This window comes from Rhea americana, unplaced genomic scaffold (assembly GCF_003343005.1).
Source record: "Rhea americana isolate MKP2758 unplaced genomic scaffold, rheAme1 scaffold_136, whole genome shotgun sequence".
Classification (NCBI taxonomy): Eukaryota; Metazoa; Chordata; class Aves; order Rheiformes; family Rheidae; genus Rhea; species Rhea americana.
In genome coordinates, this window is record NW_028185439.1 from 395,211 (window position 1) to 419,966 (window position 24,756).

At 36.6% G+C, this 24,756-nt stretch overlaps 1 protein-coding gene across 2 annotated transcripts in view; it reads left to right on the plus strand.

The window, feature by feature from the left end:
• Positions 1–24,756, plus strand: part of ADGRL4 (adhesion G protein-coupled receptor L4) — a 78,644-nt gene that overhangs the window by 41,642 nt on the left and 12,246 nt on the right. The window contains exons 4-13 of one of the 2 annotated variants that reach the window (XM_085298144.1): positions 4,867–5,022; positions 5,560–5,630; positions 7,369–7,542; positions 7,628–7,811; positions 10,053–10,169; positions 11,930–12,123; positions 13,411–13,581; positions 15,109–15,312; positions 16,746–16,966; positions 17,063–17,129. In XM_085298144.1, the coding sequence (XP_085154270.1) occupies positions 4,867–5,022; positions 5,560–5,630; positions 7,369–7,542; positions 7,628–7,811; positions 10,053–10,169; positions 11,930–12,123; positions 13,411–13,581; positions 15,109–15,312; positions 16,746–16,966; positions 17,063–17,129 (1,559 nt within the window). The remainder of the gene's footprint in view (positions 1–4,866; positions 5,023–5,559; positions 5,631–7,368; positions 7,543–7,627; positions 7,812–10,052; positions 10,170–11,929; positions 12,124–13,410; positions 13,582–15,108; positions 15,313–16,745; positions 16,967–17,062; positions 17,130–24,756) is intronic. The other variant, XM_085298145.1, reaches the window with a different exon arrangement.

Below are 24,756 nucleotides of genomic sequence, written 5' to 3' on the forward strand. Positions count from 1 at the left end.
TCTCTCTTTTTTTTTTTTTCAAGTCTATATGGGAGACCTTGAGAGGTTCCAAAACTCACACTGAAATAGAAATAAAAAAATTACCTGTGGGCACCTCTTCTCATTAAACATGGGTTTACATGTTCTCATTTCATTAAACCTCATTAAACATTACTTTACCAAGCAGTAAATCCAAAAGACAACCTTTTGATCCACAATTAATTTTCCACTTTATCTGCCAGTTAACCAGAATATAATACTTTGTACTCAGTATATCTGCTGCTACAGGTAGATGATATGATTTATACCAAAGTATCTGCCAGCAGTATATTCAGATTGTGCTATACCCAGCTGAAGCAAACATCAAAGCTGCCATGATAATCATAGTGGAAGGTGCCCTGTACAAATTACATGACAGAGCTATGAAGCATCCATCCCACACAAGTTTATATGTCCTAATTTTTTCCCTAATTCTACATTATCTTAAGTTTTCTTTGAGGGGTGTGTGTGTGTGTGTATAATGTCAGTAAATATATATAACTTGTGTGTACGTATACATATAGTCAGTAAGTGTTGAAAAATACCATGGTAGAAATGTGGAGAGTGCCATTATGCAACCTATTCATTTATAGACAAATGCCATCAAACCTATGTGGACTTGCAAGTGTTGGTGTATCATTGTGTGTGKGAGTCCATTGCAAACTCTGTGTGTATATATGTGTATATTTCTCTCCTTTTTGGATATTATATTAATCTTCCAAAAACAAAGTGAGTATAACTCACTTTAATATATCCAGTATAACCCTGGATCCYGATACAACTTGAGGTATTAGCTCTAGGAAATGTCAGTTTTTCTTTACTCCAGCCAGCATGTTAACTCTTGAGTTTGAGGATCAGCATTATTTCATTGTATTTTCACATGGAATAGGGGAAGAGATTGCAATGAAATATACAGAGAGGCAGAACAAGAGAGTAGAAGAGGAGAGAGCAGAAAGAGAGAGAAAGGAAATGGAGAAGAAAAGAGAAATGCAGAGGTATGACATCCATGCCATTCTGCCCTTTCCAGAAAGAGGCTATTAGTGGTTTTCAGTYTTTTCTCAGCTGCTTCTGAGAATACTGGGAAGATGTCTCTTCTCCATCCTGTCCTTTTCGGTAATGGGAGAGTGTGRTAGTGAATGAGATACAATGTTATGCCACACTGCTAAATTTTTTTACCTGTGCCATTCTTGGGCTTTTTCATTTCTACTTTGTATGCTGCTGCCTTCCACAGTATGGAGACACTGGGAGGCAACATCTAATCCTTTGCCATTAGGCTTTCCAATCACTCACAAGCTACTAATAAGCAGACAGTATAATGTAGCTATCAGCTGTCTTGACTGACTGGTAAAGACTCTAAGCGATGTAGGTAAAATCCAGTAATTGGCAAAACTGAACATAATAACTGTTCTTAGTACCTGTATATTAATTGGAATTTCCTTGCCTGCTGCAGTAAATGAGGAATGACAAAGCACAAAAATAAAATAAAAGGTTATAAACCTATTTTCACACTAGCCTAAGTGGCATCAGTGATGCTGTTTTCTGATCAGCGCTATTATAAAAGCTTTAAAGTCCAACTCCAGGATTTGTTTTGAATATTTTACTAAAGGCTGGTTTCTGGCAGAGCTGTGGCAAATGCTCTTCTGTTTAAAAAGCTGCTATCTGTCAACCTTTGCTCACGACTCTTCTCTGTAAAGACAGCTCATGTAAGCTTTGGCAGCCCAGTCCTGCTCCCCCCCATAGATGAAGGTGGATGGTTTAAGATACCAGCCCCAAAGTTCCAGTCAAATTGGGYTGCTGAAAGCACTGACAGGCTGTTGTTCATGTGTGGTCCAACAATTGCATAATCATTTAAAAAGGAATAACTGAAAAACAAAAAGAAACAAAAAACTACAGCTATTGCACAAATTTCAAAGCAGGAACTTAAAAGGAGCATTCTTGTTGACTGTCCTTGAAAGTCTCATTGATTTAAAAGGAGTATGAAGYTGATTAGTACCTCGCAAGATCAGGCATGTTGCTTTTTAATTTTGTCATCCAGGAGATTTTTTTTCTCTAGGAAACAGTAAGTTAGATAGGCATGATACGGACTTATTTCATATGGACAACTGCCGAAAGTCTATTTGCATATACTCAATAGAATGCCTCTATTAAATAGCCATCCTATTGCCAGAGATGTGACTTGATGCTTCAGTTTCTGCTGTTGTTTTGGATAATCCTACTTCTCATTAAAATCTACATTAATATGTGACATRATTACAAAAAAGAAGGGTAATTTGTGTAAATGCCCAATAACGACAAACAAATGATTTATCAAACTAGGTTCATGAAAAGCAAATGATCATAATAATCATAATTTTGAAATACTTGCAACAGTAAATGACATGACAACCTGATGCTTAGCAATGATAATCTGGAATATATTCAAATATATATTTATAAATCATTGTAAGTTTTAGTAAAGCTTGCTGTCATTTATTGGTGGTTTAGTTCTGTACTACATACAGAATATCTTGTTAAGATGTATACGTCCTCAGTGTAGCTGACAAAGAAATCACTGRCATAAGGCTGATGTGTGTTCTTGCTATGCAAGCTGGTATTGTCATGTTTTTCACCCTTTGCACTTCAATTCAATCAGAGCTTGACTGTGTTACATTGAGTTATACAACAGGGCACTGAGAGGCACCTACTTGTTTCAAAAAGAGCTTTACAGTTTACTGGTTTGAGAGGTTATTTAAATGCCAAGAGGTTATTTAAATGCCAAGAGGTTATTTAAATGCCAAGAGTAGGAACTTTGGCCTTATGTCTTTAAATGATGGCATTTAATTATGAATTAACCTATGTGTAGCACTGTATCTTTTTTTTTCCCCCTCTTTTTCCCCACTTTTGCCAGATTCATTGATGTATAATACAGTTAACACCATAACTATGACATGACTATGACTGTTGAGGTCACAGAAACTATACAAATATGGATAATGCAAATCTCAGTTCATTGAAGAAGCAAAACTACAGTTCTGGGTATTAAATAGGGAATCAAACTACCATTTTATTGCAGATAAAAATCATTTAACCATATGAAGAGCAGAGATGGCAGTGTTTAGAGTGGCAAGTGGGATGGAGACCTACCTCCCCTCCTTGCCCTCACTGTGCCAGCATCTGAGCTGCTTTTCAACTGGAGCTTCTGAACCACCCATTTAAAATGCAGCTTCTCAGGTGTAAATGGAAGCCACTGCTCAGTGAGGCAAAGAGGAATGTAAAAGATAGGGGTGAAACCTCAGCCATCTCTTTAACCCCTACGAAGGCCTCTAGCATTACAAACAGAAGAAAGGAAGCTGGAGAATGAAGTATAGAACACCAAAAAAGTGTATGGATGCAGAAGTTGTTGGGATGCACCATTAAAAGTTCAAATTCCGTTTACAGTTGCCCCAATTAAAAGAAGAAAAAAGAAAAAGAAAGCTTTAATTTGATTATGTAAGGAGGTTGTCTTGCCATTAATAAAGAATATTCTACTTAATTTATCAAAATGCTGTGAAAAAGGTGGAGGGACCCTCAGGCCTCCTTCAGACATCTTTCTATATTCCCTAGATATATCCACAGACATGCAGTATATATTTTTATTCCTCTGTGCTTTTCCACATTTCTCATACATTATTGCTTATTTTTTGTCTTATCCCATACCCAAAACCACCAACAATCTTGTGTCAAAATAAGGGTACAAAAATGATTCTGTATGCTAAAGGTGCATTTCCAACCCCCTATATCTATTTTTTTAGTTTTGTTCTTAAATCCCTTCTGGCTGCACAAAGCCCTCCTGTCAATTCAGCTCGCTATTCGCCTCCAATAATCAGTGCATTAGGCCTACTTTTGCCCCGTTTCTCTCTCAAATTAATTGTCATCCCACTTCATCCTGTTCCTTTAAAGCTACTCATATTTCATTTCTTCATTCTTCAGTTCTTTTTTTCAGATATACCTATCCCAAACCTGTTCACTTTTTTTTGACTCCTTTCCAGCACAGCATTTCACAGCCCATTACTCTGTTCTTCAGAATTCTTTGGTATTTTTCCCAGTTTACTTTCTCCAGTGAATCTATTGAGTTATTTGATCTCTATCTTCAGCCAAACAAATTATGCAAATTATTCCCCACTCCAGCCAAGGAGTTAGTGCCCTACCCCCCTAAACTGATCAATTCATGAATTCCTTTACTGGAATTCATCATTTTTACGTGTAGACTGTGTCCCACTCAGTTACTGAACCTATCTACCTAACAGCAAATTATTTAGAAGGACAAAAGCTATTTTAGGGAAATGTAATTTAACTGTGGATTAAAAAAAAAAAAAGACTTGCCAAGTACTTTAAAGGGCATAGAGCTTAAATCTTAGATTAACCAGATGGGTAGAATGATCTYTTGAAGCATCTTTTTAAGGCTGTGACTTAAAAGAAAAGGCTGCAGTTTTCTTTCTCTTTTCTAACTGAATAGTAAGGCTGAGAAAATCTATTTAGTCTAATCTCTAGAAAATGGATTTCAGATGATTTGCATCATGCCGAGTATTTTGTTATGACAAAATTAATATTTAAACTCATGCTTTTAAAACATGAACAATGCAATAATATTTTTATACCATCACTTTTATTACTATATAATATCAATTATGATTTATCCTGCTAATTCCTACGTAACATAATTGGCAGATGTTTTGCCATTAAGTTTGCCTTTCTAGTTTTTGCCTTTTTTTCTTCCATGAAATTTTATTGTGAAATTGCTTGCAGTGTGCAGGGCTATTATCAACAAAGCAGCAAGGTGTTAGTCTGTAAATACTTAATAAAAAATTCAATTTCTTACRATATTTGCAGATGTAGATGAGTGCAGCAAGGAAGGAACTGTTGCCTGTGGAGATCATGCAAAATGTGAAAATGTGGATGGAGGGTATAACTGCGCCTGTAAGGAAGGTTATCAACCATCCACAGGAAAATTGCAGTTTAAGCCAAATGATGGTACTTCCTGCCAAGGTACATGATATTATAAAGGTTTATGTGTTATTATAGAGCTACATCTTCTGAGAAACCCACCAGTGTCTCTTTATCTTCAGTTAGATTAATCAGCAAGACATGAAAAGAGGCAAGGCAGTCACAGCTACGTTTCCTCAGAATAGAATGTTTTTATAAATGTATCTTTGCTAAACAGTGTGATGACATCCATTCTGAAAAATGGGTACCTCCTCATAGCTGTTCAGATGCATGTGCCACTCTGTAAAGTCAAACCTTCTCTTAACTACCCTGGTAGAAGTCCCAAGAAAAGGGGTCAAACTCTACCAAAGACATAATAAAAATATTCTAGTCCAGTTCAGTGGTGTTTCAGTATTGTACAAACAGTATCTGTGCTCAAGATAAGGTCTTTGTAGTTGAAGTTTGAGATTGGAGTGCTGCATTTTATGTGCATAAATTCAGAATGCTGGTGGTTTGGGGGATTAGTTAAAGAAAGGCTTTTAATATGAGCATATATTGACTATTGAATTAAAATAATCATTTTCTTTTTAATTTCTACAGAAAATCCAAAGGCCAAGTGTGAGTTATACAAAGACTGTATAACTGAACATATTAATAGAACATTAGCTGGAGTAAGTGGCATTGGTTTATAGATTAATTTGCAAATCCTTTAATTGTTTCTGTTTGAAACTGTTATTTCAATTATAATGGTTCTTAAGGAGCTTTTAACAAATGCTTCAAGCATACAATTGAACTTAAGAATGTTTACAGAAGTCTTTTTAATAATTCCAAATTATGTGAAATCGGTTATGTGTTCAAATCACGGTAATAACTTGCTGGGAATGTGTGTGTTGTATTTCTAGYGAAGTAAGTCACGATGCATGAAAAATTCAGAAGTGTGGTAATCACTCAACTGTTTCTGTAATTTCTGAAGTTATACATTGCTGCATTTACTGATGTGCAATTACTTGCTTGTTCAGAGTGAAAGCCAGGAAAAAGTAATGTAAACAAGTGACAAATAGAAAGTGGAACAATAGTATCTTGGGATAGCAGTATATTTAACTCCTCAAAGAACAGTATATAAAGTGGCACATACTTACAGACCCAAAGACTCAGGATTGAAGATTTTTTTCACTAGAAGCACAGATTTCCTGAAGAAAATTAAATAAATTAATGAATTCACTATTCATTAGTCCACAACTATAGTGATGTCTAATTTAGAAGGATAGATGAAACATACACATGAATAAATTAAACTGATTGTGTATTTYTGCATTTTGTATTAAGCAGCTTGCCTTAATTACCAGATTCAGAAAGATTTTAATTTAAATGCTTTTGTCTACCTAGTGCAAGATACAGATTTTATTAACATGCTTTCTATATTAAGGTATAATATAATGCATTATATTAACTTGTTTACTGTGTTTGTATACAGAGATGTGGTGAATACCACAACAGTTTTTTTTTTTAACTATATTGTTGAACTAAAATCAAAGTAATAAATCCAAATATCTCAATTTTATATAAATAATGGTGTGTCAGACTTTAGCCCATTTATTAGCCTGGGTTGTAGTTCTATTCAGATACAATCGTAGAGGAAGCAAAACCTACAATAGCTGTTCAGCAGCAGTGACCACATATCTTACCAAATCAACTGCTCATTTTTTTGGGATGGATAAAATCTCATTAGAGTTCAGCATTATGGAGTATGAATTCTTATCTAATTCAGCCATGACATTGAAACCTGCAATCTAGGCCAAACAGTTCATCTACATCTTACTTTCTCTAGCCTATTACTAATTACTTTAAGCTAATTACTTTATGTAAGTAAATTTTGTAGTTCACAAACTTTAAGCAGTAAGGGTGAAGCATAGAGTAGGGTTGCACTAATCTACATGTTTTATAAACTGCATTTGCCAAAAAATCCAAACAAAATAAATAAATGCTGCCCCTCTTCAACTCCCACCACTTCAACTAAAATTTAACAGAAAAGAGTTGATTGAATTGCTGTATTATTGATATTTAATTATTTTTGCAAAATACGTGGCAGAAYATTTACTAGTACATTCTACAGCATTATGATAAATAAAATTGAGCTTTAGAAGTTAAAAAAAAATAGGAAAAAAAGGTCGTGCTATCATTTATTTTTTTTACCATAGTTCACTAGTCTTATCAGTCATGTCTTCTTTTTGAGTAACTCTATTACTTTACATGTAGATCTGTTCAGTCAAATAGTGCCTCTTTTTATGCATAAGCATCTYAAAAGATAGTATGTTACTGGTAATTCACAGAAATCATTCATTTGCATTGGGTTTCCTCTTCCACTTACAGAAATTATTTGTGGCTTTACTTACAATTTGTATTTTTCAGATTAGTCATTTAAAAACACCTCTGGAGATGCTACAAGAAATTAATAAGAATACTTTAGGACCACTTTTACCTGTAGATGTGATTTCATATGTAGAAGCATTATCTTATTCTTCACTGAATACCATGCATTACTCAGTTCCTGACAATGAAGCACTTCGTAATACAACTATTAAYGTGAGTGGATCAAGCCTTAAAATTAGTTTTTTCTTTTACAAGTAAGGTGTGATTCTAATGCTTAAAAATATTCTTTTATTTACAGGTTTTGGTTAACACTGTGAACAATTTTTTACAAAAAGACAAAATTACAGTCTGGGAAGCTCTTCCTATAGATAACCAAAGAATGAGTCTGACTAAACTGATGCATACTGCAGAACAAGCAACACTTCTCATGTCACAGAACATCAAAAAGACAACACAGCTAGATGCTAATGCAAGTGACATAGGTAAGATAAAGAAAATTAATCTAAGGAATACTTCAGATGTGAATTACACTGAAGAGTTTTTCAGCACAATTATAACGATTAGAAATGGTGTTATATAAAACACATAGGTGTTAATTTGTATGAGTTTCATAACTAACACCTGACGCTGAGTGTAGGTATCATAGTTGTCAAAAATTGAACGTTTGAGCATCGAGAAAATGAATGGGAGGCTGTGGGAAGTTGCGCTTTCAGATTCTCTTTCARTCTCTCACAGCCACACTGTCATAGTGAATCCTCTTATATGCATAAAAATATCCTGAGTATTATATGCATAAAAACAGCAACAGAATGAAAATCAGATTTGTGGTATAAACCTTTTTTGTTTTTGTTTTGTTTTGGGTTTTTTTGGTTCAGTGAAAGCATTGCAAATTAACTCAGAATAAGACTGAACTTTGTGAGTCTGATCTTGTGAGGCCTTATTTTCAGAGAAGTTTCTGGTTTTCAGAGAGCTTTCAGAGGAGGGAAATTGGGTAGTCTCCACTGCACCATTTGGCTTCCTACCATCTCCCTGCATACTGGTGTCTTCACACCAATTCCTACCAGTTTTTCTATGACAGAAACAGGTTTACTTTTCCTTCAATGGATGCAGTGTAGGACTAGTAGTAATCATTTTTGAAAATCCTGCTCTAACAAAGCATTGCTGATTCCTTTGGCAATTGCCACTCATTCAGTTTTGTTCTTCCAAATGTACCCAAAATCTATCTGACCTGATTTCTTTTTTACACTCAGTCTATTCCTTCACTAGCTCTGCTAGTCCTGTCAATTTGCTATTTTATAAGACCAGCTGATGAGAAAAGTTCCTCCTTTGGTCCTGAGGAAGATCAAGTGATCTGTTCCTTCCTCAACTTTCTGAAATTAAATTAGCAAAACTGATGGAAAAATAGGGATTTGTTCTATATCAGAAACTCCGCAGAAGCAGATTTATTTTAGTTCAGAGTACTTCTGGTTTTGCAGCAGATCCAGCATGGTGGGAGGAACTCGTTGAAAAGCCCCTCTTCTTCCCCGTTCGTCTCTGAAGACAGTGACAGTTGTGGACATKAAGCTGAGGCCTTAAAGTTGGAGAAGAAAGAGAAGTGTCTAGTGCTGTCCTCAGTGATAGCAGACACACCAGTCTGTGTATCTGTTTTTGTTCCATAATTTGCAAAATTTGAAAACTTGAGCTTCTAAGAGCTCTACTCCAGACTGCTGGCCCCAAGCACTTTTTTTTCACTTTTTATTTTTTCCCCCCTATTATTGCTCAGCATTAATATATTCTCCACAGGGTAAATGTGTGTCCCACACATCTATTTTGTCACAAGACCTATGGAATTACCTCTCCCYYTCTCCCTCTCTCGCTCTCTCTCCTCTCTCACTGCTTTTTATGATGCAAGTTCTCAAATTATAAGCTTTTCAAAACTCTGGCTTCAAGAACTATTTCTTATGTCCTGACAAACATTTTCTGACAGCTGGTCTACTGAATAGCTCATATTATTTTTGTGTGCTGTGCTATAAGCAATGCAGATGGTTTAGCTTAGTGATGCTCCTCCATCAGTCAAGTTTTAGATTTGTTTGTTACTGTTTTGTTTTTTTTTAAAAAAAGGCCTGATTGACTTTTTTTGTTCCCACCATGGTGATTGAAACTCAGCACTATAATGAACCAAGTAAAGAGTTCAATGTCCTCTAATGTATTTTTTGTCCTGAGGGGTGATGCTTGCTTGTTTGCTTTTTGACAACACACATCATTATTTCATGGTGCAGTGTGCATTTGGTAGCTTGGATAGATAACTATAAAATATACACTTTTCAAAAATTGGCTTTTATCAAATGCTACTATGCAGTAGAGAATTTTATCCTTTGCTTTTTATAATTGTGATTTGTGGTCTCTTTCAGAAATGCATTTTTAATAAAGCAATAGCTCTTCCCAAAGTAACCTACATTTTTCTTTCCAGTGCCTAATTTAATGCAAGGTAAATAAAAGACTATATTTTTCATGGAAAGAGTAAAAAGTATGAGAGCAAAATGTATGCATGAAAATAACAAAATCTAGAGGTTTAAGCAAGCATGCTATATTAATAGCATTTTTCTTGAAATATTTGGCATAATGATATATTCTTAAAATTTACAGTAATTATGCAATCCAATAGCACATTTATTAACCCAACTGTAAATTATGTTAGATTGTAATGGAGCTGTGATTTGTACAGTATTTTTCTTCTTTTGCAGCACTCAAGATTTTTGCTTTTGATTCACACCACATGAAACACATTCACCCTCATGTATACACAGGAGGAGATTATATAAAGATCTCTCCAAAAAAGAAAGAGGAATCTCATCCTAATGGTAAGAAAAAATGATTAGAGTGTAAGGGGGGTTAACAAACACCTTGGATAGACCTGTGCTAGATCTGTACCCACTAGTAAAAATAAAATGTGTGGTTTGCAGTCAGAGCAAGCTGCAGTTCTGCTACCTACAGAGGAGTCAAGGCATTTTTACCACCCTTTCACCTACCCCTTTATTGGCTCAGCACTAATATTGCTGTTCTTATTTCCAGTGGTGCAGTGAGCCAGAGGTTCATATTTCAGTGCCTCTAATTTTACCCATTTTTACCTGAATACAGCCCTTTTTTAATCTGTGTTGAACAATCTGTCATACAGGTATTAATATAGCAAAGATTACATCTGCAAACCTAAACTGTCCCACAAAAAATATCGACTCTGTTCCAGATAGGTTTATATTTGGTAGCTCTACTACATTAAGTTATTAAAATCCAGAGATAARCCAGGTATAATAGAACATCTAGGCTGACCACAAGGCCCACAGAAATGAACAGAGGTATAAAAGAATAAGCTCCCTGTTACCCATCACCATGTGTGTCTCCTACAAACCAAAAACATCAGAACTATAGATACGTCTTAGGTCGTACTAGGTGGACCAGTCACCCACTGCAGCTATGGGGAATGTGCTGCCTAGTGCCCTCTGGGACGAGGGAACAACAGGGTGACGCYGGTGTCGGTAGAGAGAGGACAAATATCTTCAATGTGAAATCTCATACAGGCCTGAGCTACCTTCGACTGACAACCATGTGTTGTTTCCCAGTATAATTTCTTGTTTTCTGAGATGGGAAGTGCCCAAGTGAAAACACTGGGAGGCATCATGCTCTTATCTAAATTACTTTTATCCAGGTTAAATACCGGATACTGGCACCAAAGGCTTCATCCTTTTCTCAGCCATAGATCTTCTGTGTGACTCCGGAGCAGCCCATTCATCTCTCTGGGTCACTCTGCGCCTTCAAAAATTGGTGCATCTTCTCTGTTTAGAAAGCAGGTCATTAAGGCAAGAACATATATTCTTCAGTACCCAAAACAGTACCAAAAACAACAGAGCCCAGATCTTGACTTGGACCTCAGAGCATTACCAAAATGGCCAAAAGCTGTCATCATTCCTTCGCTGAAAGGAAAAAAAAAAAAAAAAATCTGGTTGAAAAAACAGCTCCAGAATTAACCAACCTAATTTTGAAAACAGAAAATATTTTCTTAAATCTTAACCATTCAGCTAATTGACAGTTAATCCAACGCCCATCAATTAACCTTAAGCCTTTACCAGGGGAAAAAAGCACTACATTTTTTCAAATCATGGCTACATCCTAAACTACTATTGCTTTCTTTTTCCTTATATGTATTCCAGTCTGGTTCCAGTGTAATGGAGCTCAAGGCAAGCCATGTACTTTAGAGAGGCCAAGTATTTACCTCAGGTCTTAGCCATTTTAGTTTACGAGACCTGACACCACATGTGCAGCCAACTGCAGTACAGCAGCAAGCATATATTGCTCTAGAAAAAATATGTATGCATATATCTAATTAGAATTTCCAGTGTGAACACACATTTTTAATTCTAAGGGCAGTTACATTGTTTTAAATAAAGCTATATTTCATTGTCTGTAAAACATTTTTATAAGTATTCCACAAAGATTCCATCTGTTTTGCATATTTKATGCAATAGCAGTAACAATGTCTAATTGTTTATTGTTTCCTTAATGTCTTCAATTTTGTTCTTCTATAAAAAACCCACAAACTACTAAACATGGTCTGTTTGATTGATAGGCACCGTTGCAGTTGTCTTTCTGCGATATAGCAATATTGGTTCTTTGCTTTCATCGCCTAAAAACCGCTCCTCGAAAGATAGTTCAGAACAGAGACAGACAGTAAGCTCATCAGTTATAGCTGTTGCAATTAGCTCAAATCCACCTACACTCTATGAGCTTGAGAAAATAACATTTACCTTAAAGTATACCAAGGTAAGTTTTTTTTTTTTTTTTTTTTTTTTTTTTCAACTTCAAATAAAAGGAAAACAGTAGCGATTCATTTGATGTAATGTAACCATACCTGCAGGGTATGATATGTTGAGACATAATTCCATTGTGTGCTGATACGAGTTTAATCTAATTAGAGAAAAAAATKACAATCTCAAACGTGGCACCATACATGTAATATACTAAATACGATGCTGCTGAAAAGTGCTACTGGACTAAAGGAAGGGCAACAATTACATCTTTGCTGGGTTGCTGTATGAACAAAATGTTACTTGAATCAGAGACTATTACAGTATCCTGACTATTCTGTATTTAGGTGGGTTTTCAAATACTTTATCAGATGGCTAAAACTACATACCTAAAAGGATGAAGAAACGTTTCAAGTTACACACTGTCTGCAGCAAAGAAGTAATAGCAGGACCTACAGTATAACAACTTTGTTCTTTCTGAAACTTGTACACATTACTTTAAAACTGAGAGTTTTGCTTCCAGTGTACAAAACAGATTTTCCTGGCTTCACTTGCATGTGAAGAATCATGTTACCTGGCACAAAGATCTGATCTGAAACATCAACAAAGAGATTCTGCATAAGGAGGTGGGCAGTGGGACATTGAGGAACGTGTTAACCTTGGTTATCTAGCTTTTAAATTTGCCACATCTTGTAATACTGGAGATAGAGATCACCTTTATCTATATTTGCATATATTTGTACAAAACCTAATACAGCAGGGACCTGATCTCTGACTAATGTTTGTAAACACTGTCAGTAATAAATAATATTAGAGGTCTTATTCATTATGCTCATTGCACCTGATATACCAGGTGTGATATGACCCTGACTTTCTCCCAGATTACTTCATAAAATGCACAGGGTAAGTCTTAATTTTTGAATCATTCAGTTGGAAGAGACTATCAGCAGAGTAGGCAATGTGGCTGTAACCTTGAGGTTTAGTCCATTTTTAGCAGGTGCATGGGCATATATAACAATGTTTTCAGTAGCTAAAAAATTCCAACTTTTGTGAGTGCCAAAAGGGTTCAGTAATCCGATTAGCCTGCGTGTTTGGTTGGATGTTAGCTGTGTGAATAAAGTTTTCCATCCTGAGCCATGTTTTAATTGCCTGGAATAGGCCTTGCAGAATGTGCTTTTTGTTTCCCAGCCTTCCAATGGAAACATACAATTTTTAATGAATTGTTCTGGCTAGTGTAAGAAAGTCTCTAGATGGGAAATATCGTGCCTTTTGCCATCAGTAAAACATCTTGTTTCTGTTCCAGACTGCAGATAAAGATATTAAATGTGCATTTTGGAACTACTCAGCAGACACAATGAATGGCAACTGGGCTACAGAAGGCTGTGAGCTGACACATTCCAACACCACTCACATCTCATGCAAATGCAATCATCTGACTCATTTTGCTGTTTTGATGTCCTCAGGTGGCTCTGTTGTAAGTGCTATTTTAATTTAGTGTTTTACTTGATACTTTCTTGCATCTTCATTGTCTTTTATTTCAGCGCAACTGATACACTTTTCCCTCTTTAGGTTGTGTCTTTTTTGTGTTTGGCAAACACACAATTTATTGTGCACAGGGCAAACAAAATTCCTCCCATATGTGTTTGAATTTCCTTATGTCCTTTACTGCAGTATTACAGGGCAGTGATGCAGCAAAGGATCTGGTTCCAAATACACAGTCTGCTGTGCTTATTTTTGGTGCATTGCTTTTAATTTTAAATTCTACCATGGGATTTAATTGGCATTCATTGGTGGTCAGCAACCATATGGCCCAGAATTTCTCTCTCGGAAAGCTTTGTCACCCATTTGTCTTACCTTGGCATCTAAAAACCCCCTTAAATCCTCTCCTGAGAGTTTGCACTAGCAGTATTAGAAAAGCATAGAGCAACAGTAAGCAGGATGGAGTTTATGACCATTAAAGCATGGACCCTCATGACCATCACAGAATCRTGAAAATAACCACTTAGTTTGTGTCTTTCCTATAGTAAGAGGCCCCGTAGATTTCCAGGATCTATGTTGGGACCTGCAGGAGCTGGGATCTTGCCTCAGGAGGCAGCTATTTAAGGTATCGGAATTGACAGCAAGCCAAATATTAGCACGAATGCACCGTATTGAGACAGTTCTCCCACACTGTGAATTTCATGCTGACAGAGGCTGTTTCCTGGTTGCTAAATAGCATCCTAAATCTTCGTTTCAAATTTAAGAGTTTTGTAGGTATTTATGTAGTTATTTTAAAAAGGGAGGAGGGGGGCAAGATAATATCTGGTCCCTTATTTAGAAAATATATGTAGATAMATTTTAGGGTCATCTGAATCCCGCCGTTATGCTGGTGCGTAGTCACGTATTTCAGAGATTCTTTTTGAGAATAACAAGTAGCAAATGTAGCTGTGTTCCTACACAGAAAATATGCACACTCAATCATTAAAAACAGACTGYGTTTCTGGAGGATGTTCGTGTTATATATCTGGAACTAGCTTTTGTTTGATGRGATTGGTATTTCAGTGTCTTGTTGTGATCATGTTGCAAATTTGGTAAGATGGTTATTCAATTTAGTTTATCTAAGTCAGCGCTGTGATATGTCCTCTTTTATTAGAAAATGTTCATGTCAGATGAATATATGTCCTAATGCCACTGTATTTGTCATTCACTAAAATGATCTGATTTTTAAAATCATATTAGGAGATACTAATGTTAATATAAARTTTTGCTAAGAAATAACACATCACAAAATTCAGGAGCAGTAATGTATACAGCTCATTCCTAATTTCCCCTAGAATTATATCTGCTTCACAAAAAACAATACTTTTTAGATTATCCAAAGTGTACATTTGCACCGAAATTCTACAAACAGGTTTGATTAATATATTATACAAAAAAAGAAATAACTGTATTATAAAATGAAGTCTTTCTTGAGAAGGTACAGAGCTATTCTTTTAAATATTATATTATAATTTTCCCCCAGGGTGTTACGAATTATAATATTCTTACAAGAATCACTCAGCTAGGAATAATTATTTCATTGATTTGCCTCTCCATGTGCATTTTTACATTCTGGTTCTTCAGTGAAATTCAAAGCACTAGAACGACAATTCACAAAAACCTCTGCTGCAGCCTTTTCCTGGCAGAACTTATTTTTCTGGTTGGAATTAATATGAACAATAATAAGGTGGGTAATTTTTACTTGTTGCATCTTGATTTGTGTTGTAAAGTAAATAGTGTAAGATACCCTATTCCATCTCTCTGTAATATTTCTTAGTGTCAGCATGAGTATTTTAGTGACACTGACTTCCTAGTCTAGTAATGAGAAACATAAAATGGACATGTGACAGTATTTAAAAACATKGACCATCTTCTTAACTCATCTAAATTGACGCTCTTCCATTGATTTCCCTTGAGCTTTGTCACTTTAACTAAGACTGTTGTCTCAGTGTGTGTGACACTTTCACTTTTCATATTTGTATGCTACAGAAAGCAATGTTGATGGCTYGGTGGATAATGATTTTCTTAAAAATCAGACATTAGCCTGTTGGCTGGAAGACTTTTCAGTTTTAAATCTAAGGTCTTGATCTCTTCCTGTCACTTTTTATACAAGTAGGACTGTTGATTTTCTCATCTCAGGAATATTATAGTCCACCAAGGTACAKTCTGCCTAATTAAAATGTTTCAGGTAAACATGGCATTCTTCACATTTTGCCCTAAATTACTAGTTAACATTCCTGTGTACTTTGCCTAACATGGCTAAATCTAAGAAGGGGCTGAAGTAATCRCAGAATGGTGAGGTTGGAAGGGACCTCTGGAGGTCATCTAGTCCAACCCTCAGCATAGCCYGTACAGGGATTGAACCCACGACCTTGGCATTAGCAGCACCATGCTCTAACCAGCTGAGCTAAACCTGCAATCTCTTTATACCTCTAAATGTTCTGAAAAACTTCATTAATCAATGTTTATGAAAAACCTACGCCTTCTGTGGTGAAACATAATATAGAAATGTGAAATATTTAATATTATGTTTCAGATTAGTTTTAGGAAATTAAATTATGCATGGATTATCCAGAAGCTACTATAAATGGCTGAATAGGATTTTAAATTACTTGAAAAAAYATAAGCTGCAATCCCCGAGACAGCACTCCAGTATTGATTAATTGAGGAATATAATTTTATAAATATTTTGTAGTAAGAAAGTTCTTTTAGAAATGATTGCTTGCTCTGTCATTTTGTGTTGTTATGAAAATCATAAAAATACACTCTAAGTCAGCAAAGCCTATAGACTACTCAGCTGTAACTATAGGATCAACATTTATTGATCCTTACAACGGGCATAATGTCCATTTAYTTATGCAGCTTATCTTGGAAGGCATACACCAACATGCGTCCTAATTTTAAAAGTTGAATGTAGTCTGCTCATTTTACCAGTTGCTACAGAAAACATTAATGAACAAGGATGCCTGTATGTATAGACCAAATTCTTACCAACCAGGCTTATGTCTGGGCTGTTGGACCACCACTGTATCATCACTAGATTGCGCTGCATATCCTGTAATATTAATAGAGGCATATTAATAAAATTATGACTCTTGCTTTTTCTGATTGACTTTCTAGCTCTTCTGTTCAATCACTGCTGGGTTACTCCATTATTTCCTTCTAGCTGCTTTTGCATGGATGTGCATTGAAGGCATTCACCTCTACCTTATAGTCGTGGGTGTCATCTACAACAAAGGATTTTTACACAAGAATTTCTATGTCTTTGGCTACGTCAGTCCAGCTGTGGTAGTTGGAATCTCTGCCGCACTAGGATACAAGTATTACGGCACTACAGAAGTGTAAGTTGCTGGTTTTGTGYCCAAAGCACATGTAAAGATGCAATAGTCACAGCAGTCCGGTGTATTTCAAGACATTTTGTGCTGTTTACTTTTCAGATGTTGGCTCAGCACAAAGAATAACTTTATATGGAGTTTTATAGGACCAGCATGTCTAATAATTCTTGTAAGTATAATTTTCCTTTTTTATTGTAGTACATAAAACCGATAATAAAAGGTGTTTAATAATCACCCACCCATTGCCAGCATAGCTGTGAGCGCTAATTATAGGGCAGAATTGGCTAATTTAGACCCTTTTATAGTGTCTCTAAATTATTTATATGCTGTACATCTAAATACTTCACCAGCCTGAAAAATGAACATTTGACAAAAAAACTCTATGTCACATCAGAGCTTTTTTCTTTCTTGCTTTCCTTTAACCCCATGGTTTGAGAAATTTTGTGAAGCATTTTTAGCTTTTAAGAAGTAGCATCTTCGTATGTCATTGGTATCTCAGCATGGCTCAGCAGGCGGTGTACAGAGATGCAATCCCAGCAGACAGATAATCTGTTTTTTCAAATGTTGTGTGACTTAATCTCTTATCAGTGATCGGTCATCTTTGTAAGATTAGACTGTCATCTTTATAGTTTTATCATTCGTGTGTACCCTGTCATCATCAAAGCTATTTTAAACTAAATTGCGACGTCAGAGAAAAGAACCCGCTATTTCACACGGGCAGACAAGTCAAGTATTGATAGCCCTATTTTAGCTTGACGAGGGCCTTTTTAATTCTTATTGGAAGTGGTTTCAAACCTGAAAATTTGGCAGGTATTATATGTTCCTTTCTGAATCAAGACATTTTTGGTGCCTCAAGAGCATTTCTAAGTGCTGTGAAGTTTAACAAACCATTCCAACTGTAATGGGCGTTATTCTGTATGACTAGCTTGACAGTGATCTGGCAATAGCTGGAGCTAACAGGAGAAGAAGATACAATGGTGAGGCCTCGTGACATCTCTGGTCAAGTCAGTTAAAATCCTTTGTTGCTGTTATCTATTTGGTGATAAATGTGAGGATTTCTAACAGGAAAAAGTGGCAGTGCCTAATGCAGGAAAGGTGACAACAAAACAGTTTTATTTGAGTGGATTAGCCATTTCAAAGTTGAATGAAGTATCAGGTATAATTTTGTTACAGTTCTACCCCAAATTTCTACTGTAGATTGGGAACAGGCTGGGAGCAGACTGCCTAGCGCCACCACAGCATGAAGCCTCACTACGTCAGCTCAGCTGACCTTGAGCAAGGCAAGCCACTGCCACCTCCACAGCTCTCTGGTGAGCAGTCCTAGGGTCAGATGGTCTTTTCAGCTGACAGGCTACTGCAGTGACAGTAAATAATGGGGAAAGACCGTTCTTTACTGGAAAATTCTTAGACTTCCTGGGTTTATGTTGCAGATTTCCTTTCCTCTTTGYGCCTTATCTTTCTTCCATGAAAGCTGGGATTTCAGGTGAAATGCATCACTGCACTGTTAGTATAGGAAAGCTCTGTTATCAAAATATACAAAATGGCCACAATTTATCGGTAACCATGTTCTCAGGTCCAGCTGAATTGTGCTTGATGCAGGATCTCAGGCAGACAGTACAAAGGCAGAGCAGGTCTGCACTGGCTTTGATATAGGTCTAGTTGACCGCAGAGGCACATCCTACAGGCTATGAGGCCTGTAGCTGTTCTTTGAGCACTCCACATCTTGCAATCTCCTAAAATTAAATGTAGAGGTGATAGAAGTTGATACAGGCCCAGTGCAGCAATGAATTCCTCCTACAGAAAAGAGTAACAGCCAGCAAGTTCCTTCTACTTTCCAGCTCCTTTGCCACACAATGTGGCTGAAGCTGGACAGGAAATAGTCCTGCAGTAGTTTTACTGTATTTACTTTTGTTATGAAAGTAATTTGTGATAATTCATTTTCAGAATATTCTTATGCATTGATCATTGTCTCCTCATGATTGTACGCGCAGGCACTACTACACACAGGAGGAAATGCACTCTGCCTTCAGCGAGCTGGTTAGGCTGCCGCGAGATTTTCTGGGAGTGCGGATTGTTTGGCTGATGGGCTGATAGCAAACTGAAGCATGAAACGCAGTAGGAAGTTTTCAAAGCAGGGAGCTAGTTAATTTGCTCATACCTATACAGATTATTCTCCAAGGAAAATATGGCAAATCTTATGAAAATAGGTACTGACCTTAGAAGATGAAGTTGGTGCTAAATGTCTGCTCTCTAGAAGGCATGCTGGAGGCATTAATTCTATTTCCATTGTCCAGCCTGCCTATTTAGTACATTAGATGAGCAATATATAACAAAGTTTAATCTTTGTCCAAAGCCGTGCCAATCAGGAAGACTTTTTAATTACAGAAATCTATCTCTTTCCAAGATTCCTATCCTACACATAGCTAACTGAAGCAAAAAATTATCCTAATTAGGCACTCTGGAAAGAAAATGTTATTTTTGTTCTGAGATAACTAGATAATTGAGCACTGTAACCCTTATATACTAAACCACAAATCCTGGCAGCTTCAAGCTTGCCTTTAATCCTGAGCTTCATGTATGAATGGCATTGAGCTTGCAGGTTTTCCAAGATAGCCTGGAGAGTTTGGATATCAAATCTCTGGAGAGCAGCTCACCAGAAATCTGATTCTTGCCCCAAAACATTAAATTCATTGTCAGTACAAAAGCCCGTGTACCCAAATGGTACTTCCAGTTTCCGTGAATGGGGCCCTGGGAGACTTGTGGTTTGGATTGTATCATAATATGCCTTTGAGACAATATGTAAAGATTAAGAACAGAACAGGTTCTGTACCAGTGGATTCTCTGCCTCTAGGCACATTGTTTCAAACACATCCTTGGGCTTTAAATCTGCAGTAATAATAGTGAAGCATAAGGAGCTCAAGCGTTTATCAGGAGTACAAACTATGTTCTCTGATTGCCTAAGGAGTACCACTACTTCTGAAAGTGTTTGCTTATTAATATTAAGGTTCTATTAGAATTCTTCAGACTAAAGCAGTGGCCTTATTGATCCCATCTAAAAAAAATTATTATTATTAGATTGGTGACTGTACATGAAAAGAAGTAGGTCAGAAGCTCTTTAGATTGAGTTAGTGAAGAAAAGGCATTTTAAACCTTTGTAAAGCAAGCTGTAAGCTGAAGATAATTTCCATGACTTATTTCCTCCTCCTGATACTTGTAATCTTTAGAACCACAACCATTTTAGCTAAAACTGTGCAGTAGATTAGATCAAAGCATACAAGTATGCAGAAATTATTTATAACAAGTGTTTAAACTTTTTATTAGAAAAGTGAGTTTAGCACCAGCTTTAAGGGACAAACATTCACACATACCACAACCCATGCCTGACTGAGGCAAGTACAAATATAAGCTCCAGAGATAAAAAGTATGAAAATGAAAAAAAATCCCTAGAACATTTTCTTTTGTTTTGTAATACACTCTTACAATAATAATCTCTCTGTAATAGCAAGTGTGTAGAATGGAAATAAGCATTTGTGTGCAGGCTTGCGGTTTTGATGAGTGTATAATATTAGCCAAGCACCCACTCCTCCTTTCTGCCAGGCCCCCGCACCTCTGACACGGCAGGCAGCTCCATGTGCAGAGGGCACAGACCTGTGTCAGGGCTTTATTCTGCACTGCTGAAGTTAATGGGAACTTTGTCTTTTGACTTTGCTGAACACAGGATAAGTCCCTTTTCTCACACCTGTGGTGGACAACACCTGCAGGACATGTAGTACTTGCCCAACTGGCTRTAAAACTATTAACACTATGCTTACCCAAAGCCTATAAGCCAGTGAAAGGAAATTTCAGAAGAGGATCGCTGCTGCTCCAAGTGCAGCTATATAGAATCCTTTAATACATCTCTCTCCCAGGACCTTCACTTATTAAGTCTGTTTAGTTGAACTTTGTGGAGTAAGCTCAATGGGGACCAGAATAACATGATTTGCGCCTTTACAGTATTGATAGATACTTGCCTGTTCTACCTTCTGTCGCTGCCTCTATGAAATTGGTATCCCCTCTGTGAGGAACCAGGCCTTGGACGTGTGACGCATTGCAATGTTAACAAGTGCAAATTGTTGTTTAACCATGTAAATCTACCAGTACCATTTATTGAGGCCACTTCCGTAATAATAAAATACAGACTTGCTCTTTGACACTGGAACATTTCCAAAATTGCACGCCCTCCAAATAATCCTGTCTGTGCCTTTTATCCAAACATCCTGGTGCTGTACAGTGAGGAGATTGCTACTGCATGCTCTTCCTTGTTTCACTCCTCTAATATGTGTTTCCAGGGACCTTGAAGGAGTCTGGCTTGGATTCAGGCTCCAGTTTCTTGAAACAATTGGTAATTGTAGTGTTTGCAACTACAAAAATGGCTTATAAATGGACCCTGCAATTTGCAGAGCATTCTTGTAAACCTGACTTGGAACATACAAGCCAAGAATAGTTCTTGGGAGAGGTGTCCTTAGAAAAGCCAGGTTCTTTTTGTTAAGTATTCCTGTATGGGAAYGTAATGAATAATCAACTGTAAAGCAAAAATATTCTAAGAATTGCAGTGACTGATTAACCATACTGTTTTGAACTTMCCATGTATAAATGAATGGGTGAATGAATAATATATACAGATTGCAGTTGCACWATACAAAAGAAGTGACATATGAGTGATGAAAGCAGGCTAACAGTAGAGTAATGCTTTTCATTAAGGAACTGCCTGCATATTCATTAGAGCTAGCCGAATACTTAAAAAATATATTCATCAGATAATTTATTTGATGAATTTTACCATTATTTGTCAAATAATTTATTCAACAAAAAAGGTAAAATTAATGGAATAGTTCATTCGTCAAATCTTATTAGACAGCTCTAAGACTTACTCAGTTCTGTACATTTAGACTGATTCAGGATTAGTAATACTGTTGCAATCAATGTGGAAAAATTTCCAGGCAAATCCATTACTCTGCTGTTTTCTCATATGCTCAAGAATTTCATGTACTTAATACTGTAATCTAGGCCATTCAGACCAAACTTCTTTCTTGTAAAAAAAAAAAAAAAAAAAAAAAGTAAATATTCAAAGATTTTAAGCAAAAGTTTTACACTTTCCCAGACTTCAGTACTGAGCATGATCTAACAGTCTATTGCTCCCATTTAAAGAAAAAAGAAAGAGCCCTTCTGGAGTCAGTCACACCACATTGCTGTAATCAGGTACACTCTCTCTCTGAAGGCTCATTCACATCTTTATGGCTGTTCTTTGATACAGAAGTTCATGTTCATTACTCTTGCTTTCTAAGGAGCCCCCTGAAAAAGTCCCTTGACCTCCAGGCTCTGTCATAATGAACTTTGCCACCATCTCATACTTTTTACTTAATATTTAGTCTTTGGAAAGTTCTTTTTTTCCCCCTATAGGTTACTTGGGGTAAATATCTAGTTATGTTTCTTAGATAGCTGTGGAAAGTACACTCTGGACTGTTTAGAGTACGTTTTTCAGAAAATAAGCTGGTTTAACCATTTTTTACATCTACTCTTGTTCCTCAGTCTGCCTTTCTAATGGAAATAAATTTCCTGCAGGCACAGCAACAGCTTTATTTTTCTTTATGAAAGAATAATAGTCCCCTTCTCATTAGCCCCTCTGTGACTTCAGTTAAAGGTGTCTCCATTGCATTGCTTTTGCCGATGTGGATAAGGTGGAAATAATTAATTACACAGTGGCAGTTAACGTTATAACGTTGGTTGAAACAGATTAGTTCAAACTACAATGTTGTTAGGCAACCAACACTACCTGCTGTGCTAAACAATCACCGAGTCTGAAAGTGTTAGCCCCATTTTGTGGACAAAAATCAGCTTTAATCTCCAAGTCAGAGCTTCCATACTGCTGTATCAATGGATGCAGTTTCTCAGCAAGACCAGGAGTTTTATGTGAAAGCAAGGTTTTTTCTTGTTTCCCTCTGCTCTTGAAAACTGTCATTAATGCCYCTGTTCCAAAGTCCCTGGAAGTATTGGGAAAAAGAGGTCATTAGTGTAGGAACAAATAGGAACAATGTAAGGCCAAAAATCCTTGGGGGATTTTCCTGATAAAGGTAAAAAACATTAGCTTAACTAGTAGCATTACAGGAGAAAACATGTAAAAAGGTCTCCTTGCCCCTTCTATGCCACCGTTCCGTCAGATTCACTGAAAGGACCTTAGACTTCAACACTCAAATGTCCTCCATCGTCAAGGGTGAAACAAGCAGAAAGAGATAGTGAGGCACGCAGGTGCAAACTGCCCGTGCAGATATCCTGAGACGTCCCACAGCTCAGATCAGGTCAATGTCCCAGTCATCCTTCTTTTTTTCTAATGAGATAAACTGTGCCCACTATTTTAGTGRATCCATGTGTGTTCAGCCTCTGGCTTTTTTTCAGGAAAGCCATAACTATCTGAATGAGTCATCTTCTTTGTTTTTATTGCTTAGTATGCTCTTGGTTATTTGTTATATTGCCTACTATGAACACCCTCACTATAAACACTTACATTTACTCTAAATTGTTCACTGGAAGGAATGCATAAATTTGCTTTACACAGTTAACATAGAGTGATGATGAGTGATGAATGTATATTCTCTCTCAAATACGCATTTTCTTCCACTAYTTTACTGCTTCTTTGATTCATCTCTTACAGGCATTTAGGGAAGTAAGTTCATATTTGCTGTAGTGATTGCATGTGAGTATTCTCTTTGGAAATCTTCCTTGGTTGTTTAATAGCTTTTTGTGGCCTTCAGAGCATGATCAGAAGCCACACTGTGATTTTTGTGACTACATTCACAGCAGAATCATGCATACTTCTAAAAAGCAAAGGGCCAAATGCTTAGACATATTATCTGCAGATTTGGTGACCTGTGGAGGGCACGGACAGCTTTCTGCTATCTATTCATCTCCTCCAGACTGGCAAATACAGCCTGTTGTCAGACCCAGCATCTCAGTCGTACTGTTGGTGCTCCCTCCCTCCTGTTAGCTTGTCAGAGAATACTCACTGAAGCTTGCTGCCTAGAAGATAATACGCAACTATTTTATTCCTCTTTACCAGGTAAAGATAACTTGCAAAGAAACKTTAGGAGAGACCTAGCATGTAGAGACCTAGTGTGTACCTGGAAGTGGTGCATCACACAGCCTAATTGCTGTCACTACCATCTCCCAAAGAAATATACCTTCTCAAAAGCTTCTTAGAAAAGCAGAAGAGTATATCCAGTAATTAATGATACTGGGATCAAGAAAGACCCAGATCAGACCACTGCATCCAGCTGGGCTAAAGTTTATGGCCAGAATCACATACAACCCTATTGACTCACCCCTCCTGCCCCTGGCTGCAGAACTGAGATTAAGTAAAGATATTTAGGTCAGTCTGTGTTTAGCTTTGCGAAATACAGTGAGAAACGGGACTGAATCCAGAATGACTGAGAAGCTTTTTGCTCTGATGAAAAATATAGAAACCCCATTTATTTATTTATTTATTTATAGCTTCCTGCAAATGTTCTAAAATATAAAGAAAACTGCTTAGTTATTAAATTGAGTCTAAATCTATAGCTTGAGGTATTTAAAAGAACAACTTTGAAATATTCATGCCTTCATGTATAAAGAACAACTCTATGTGAAAAAATATGTATTTCCTGAGACAGGGTCTGAAATAAACTCATTTAGCTATGTTTTCACTTTTAAACCAGTGAAATTATTAAAATCATAGAATCATAAAAAGCTAATCCTGTATTATTGAAAATATTTCCCCAGAAACA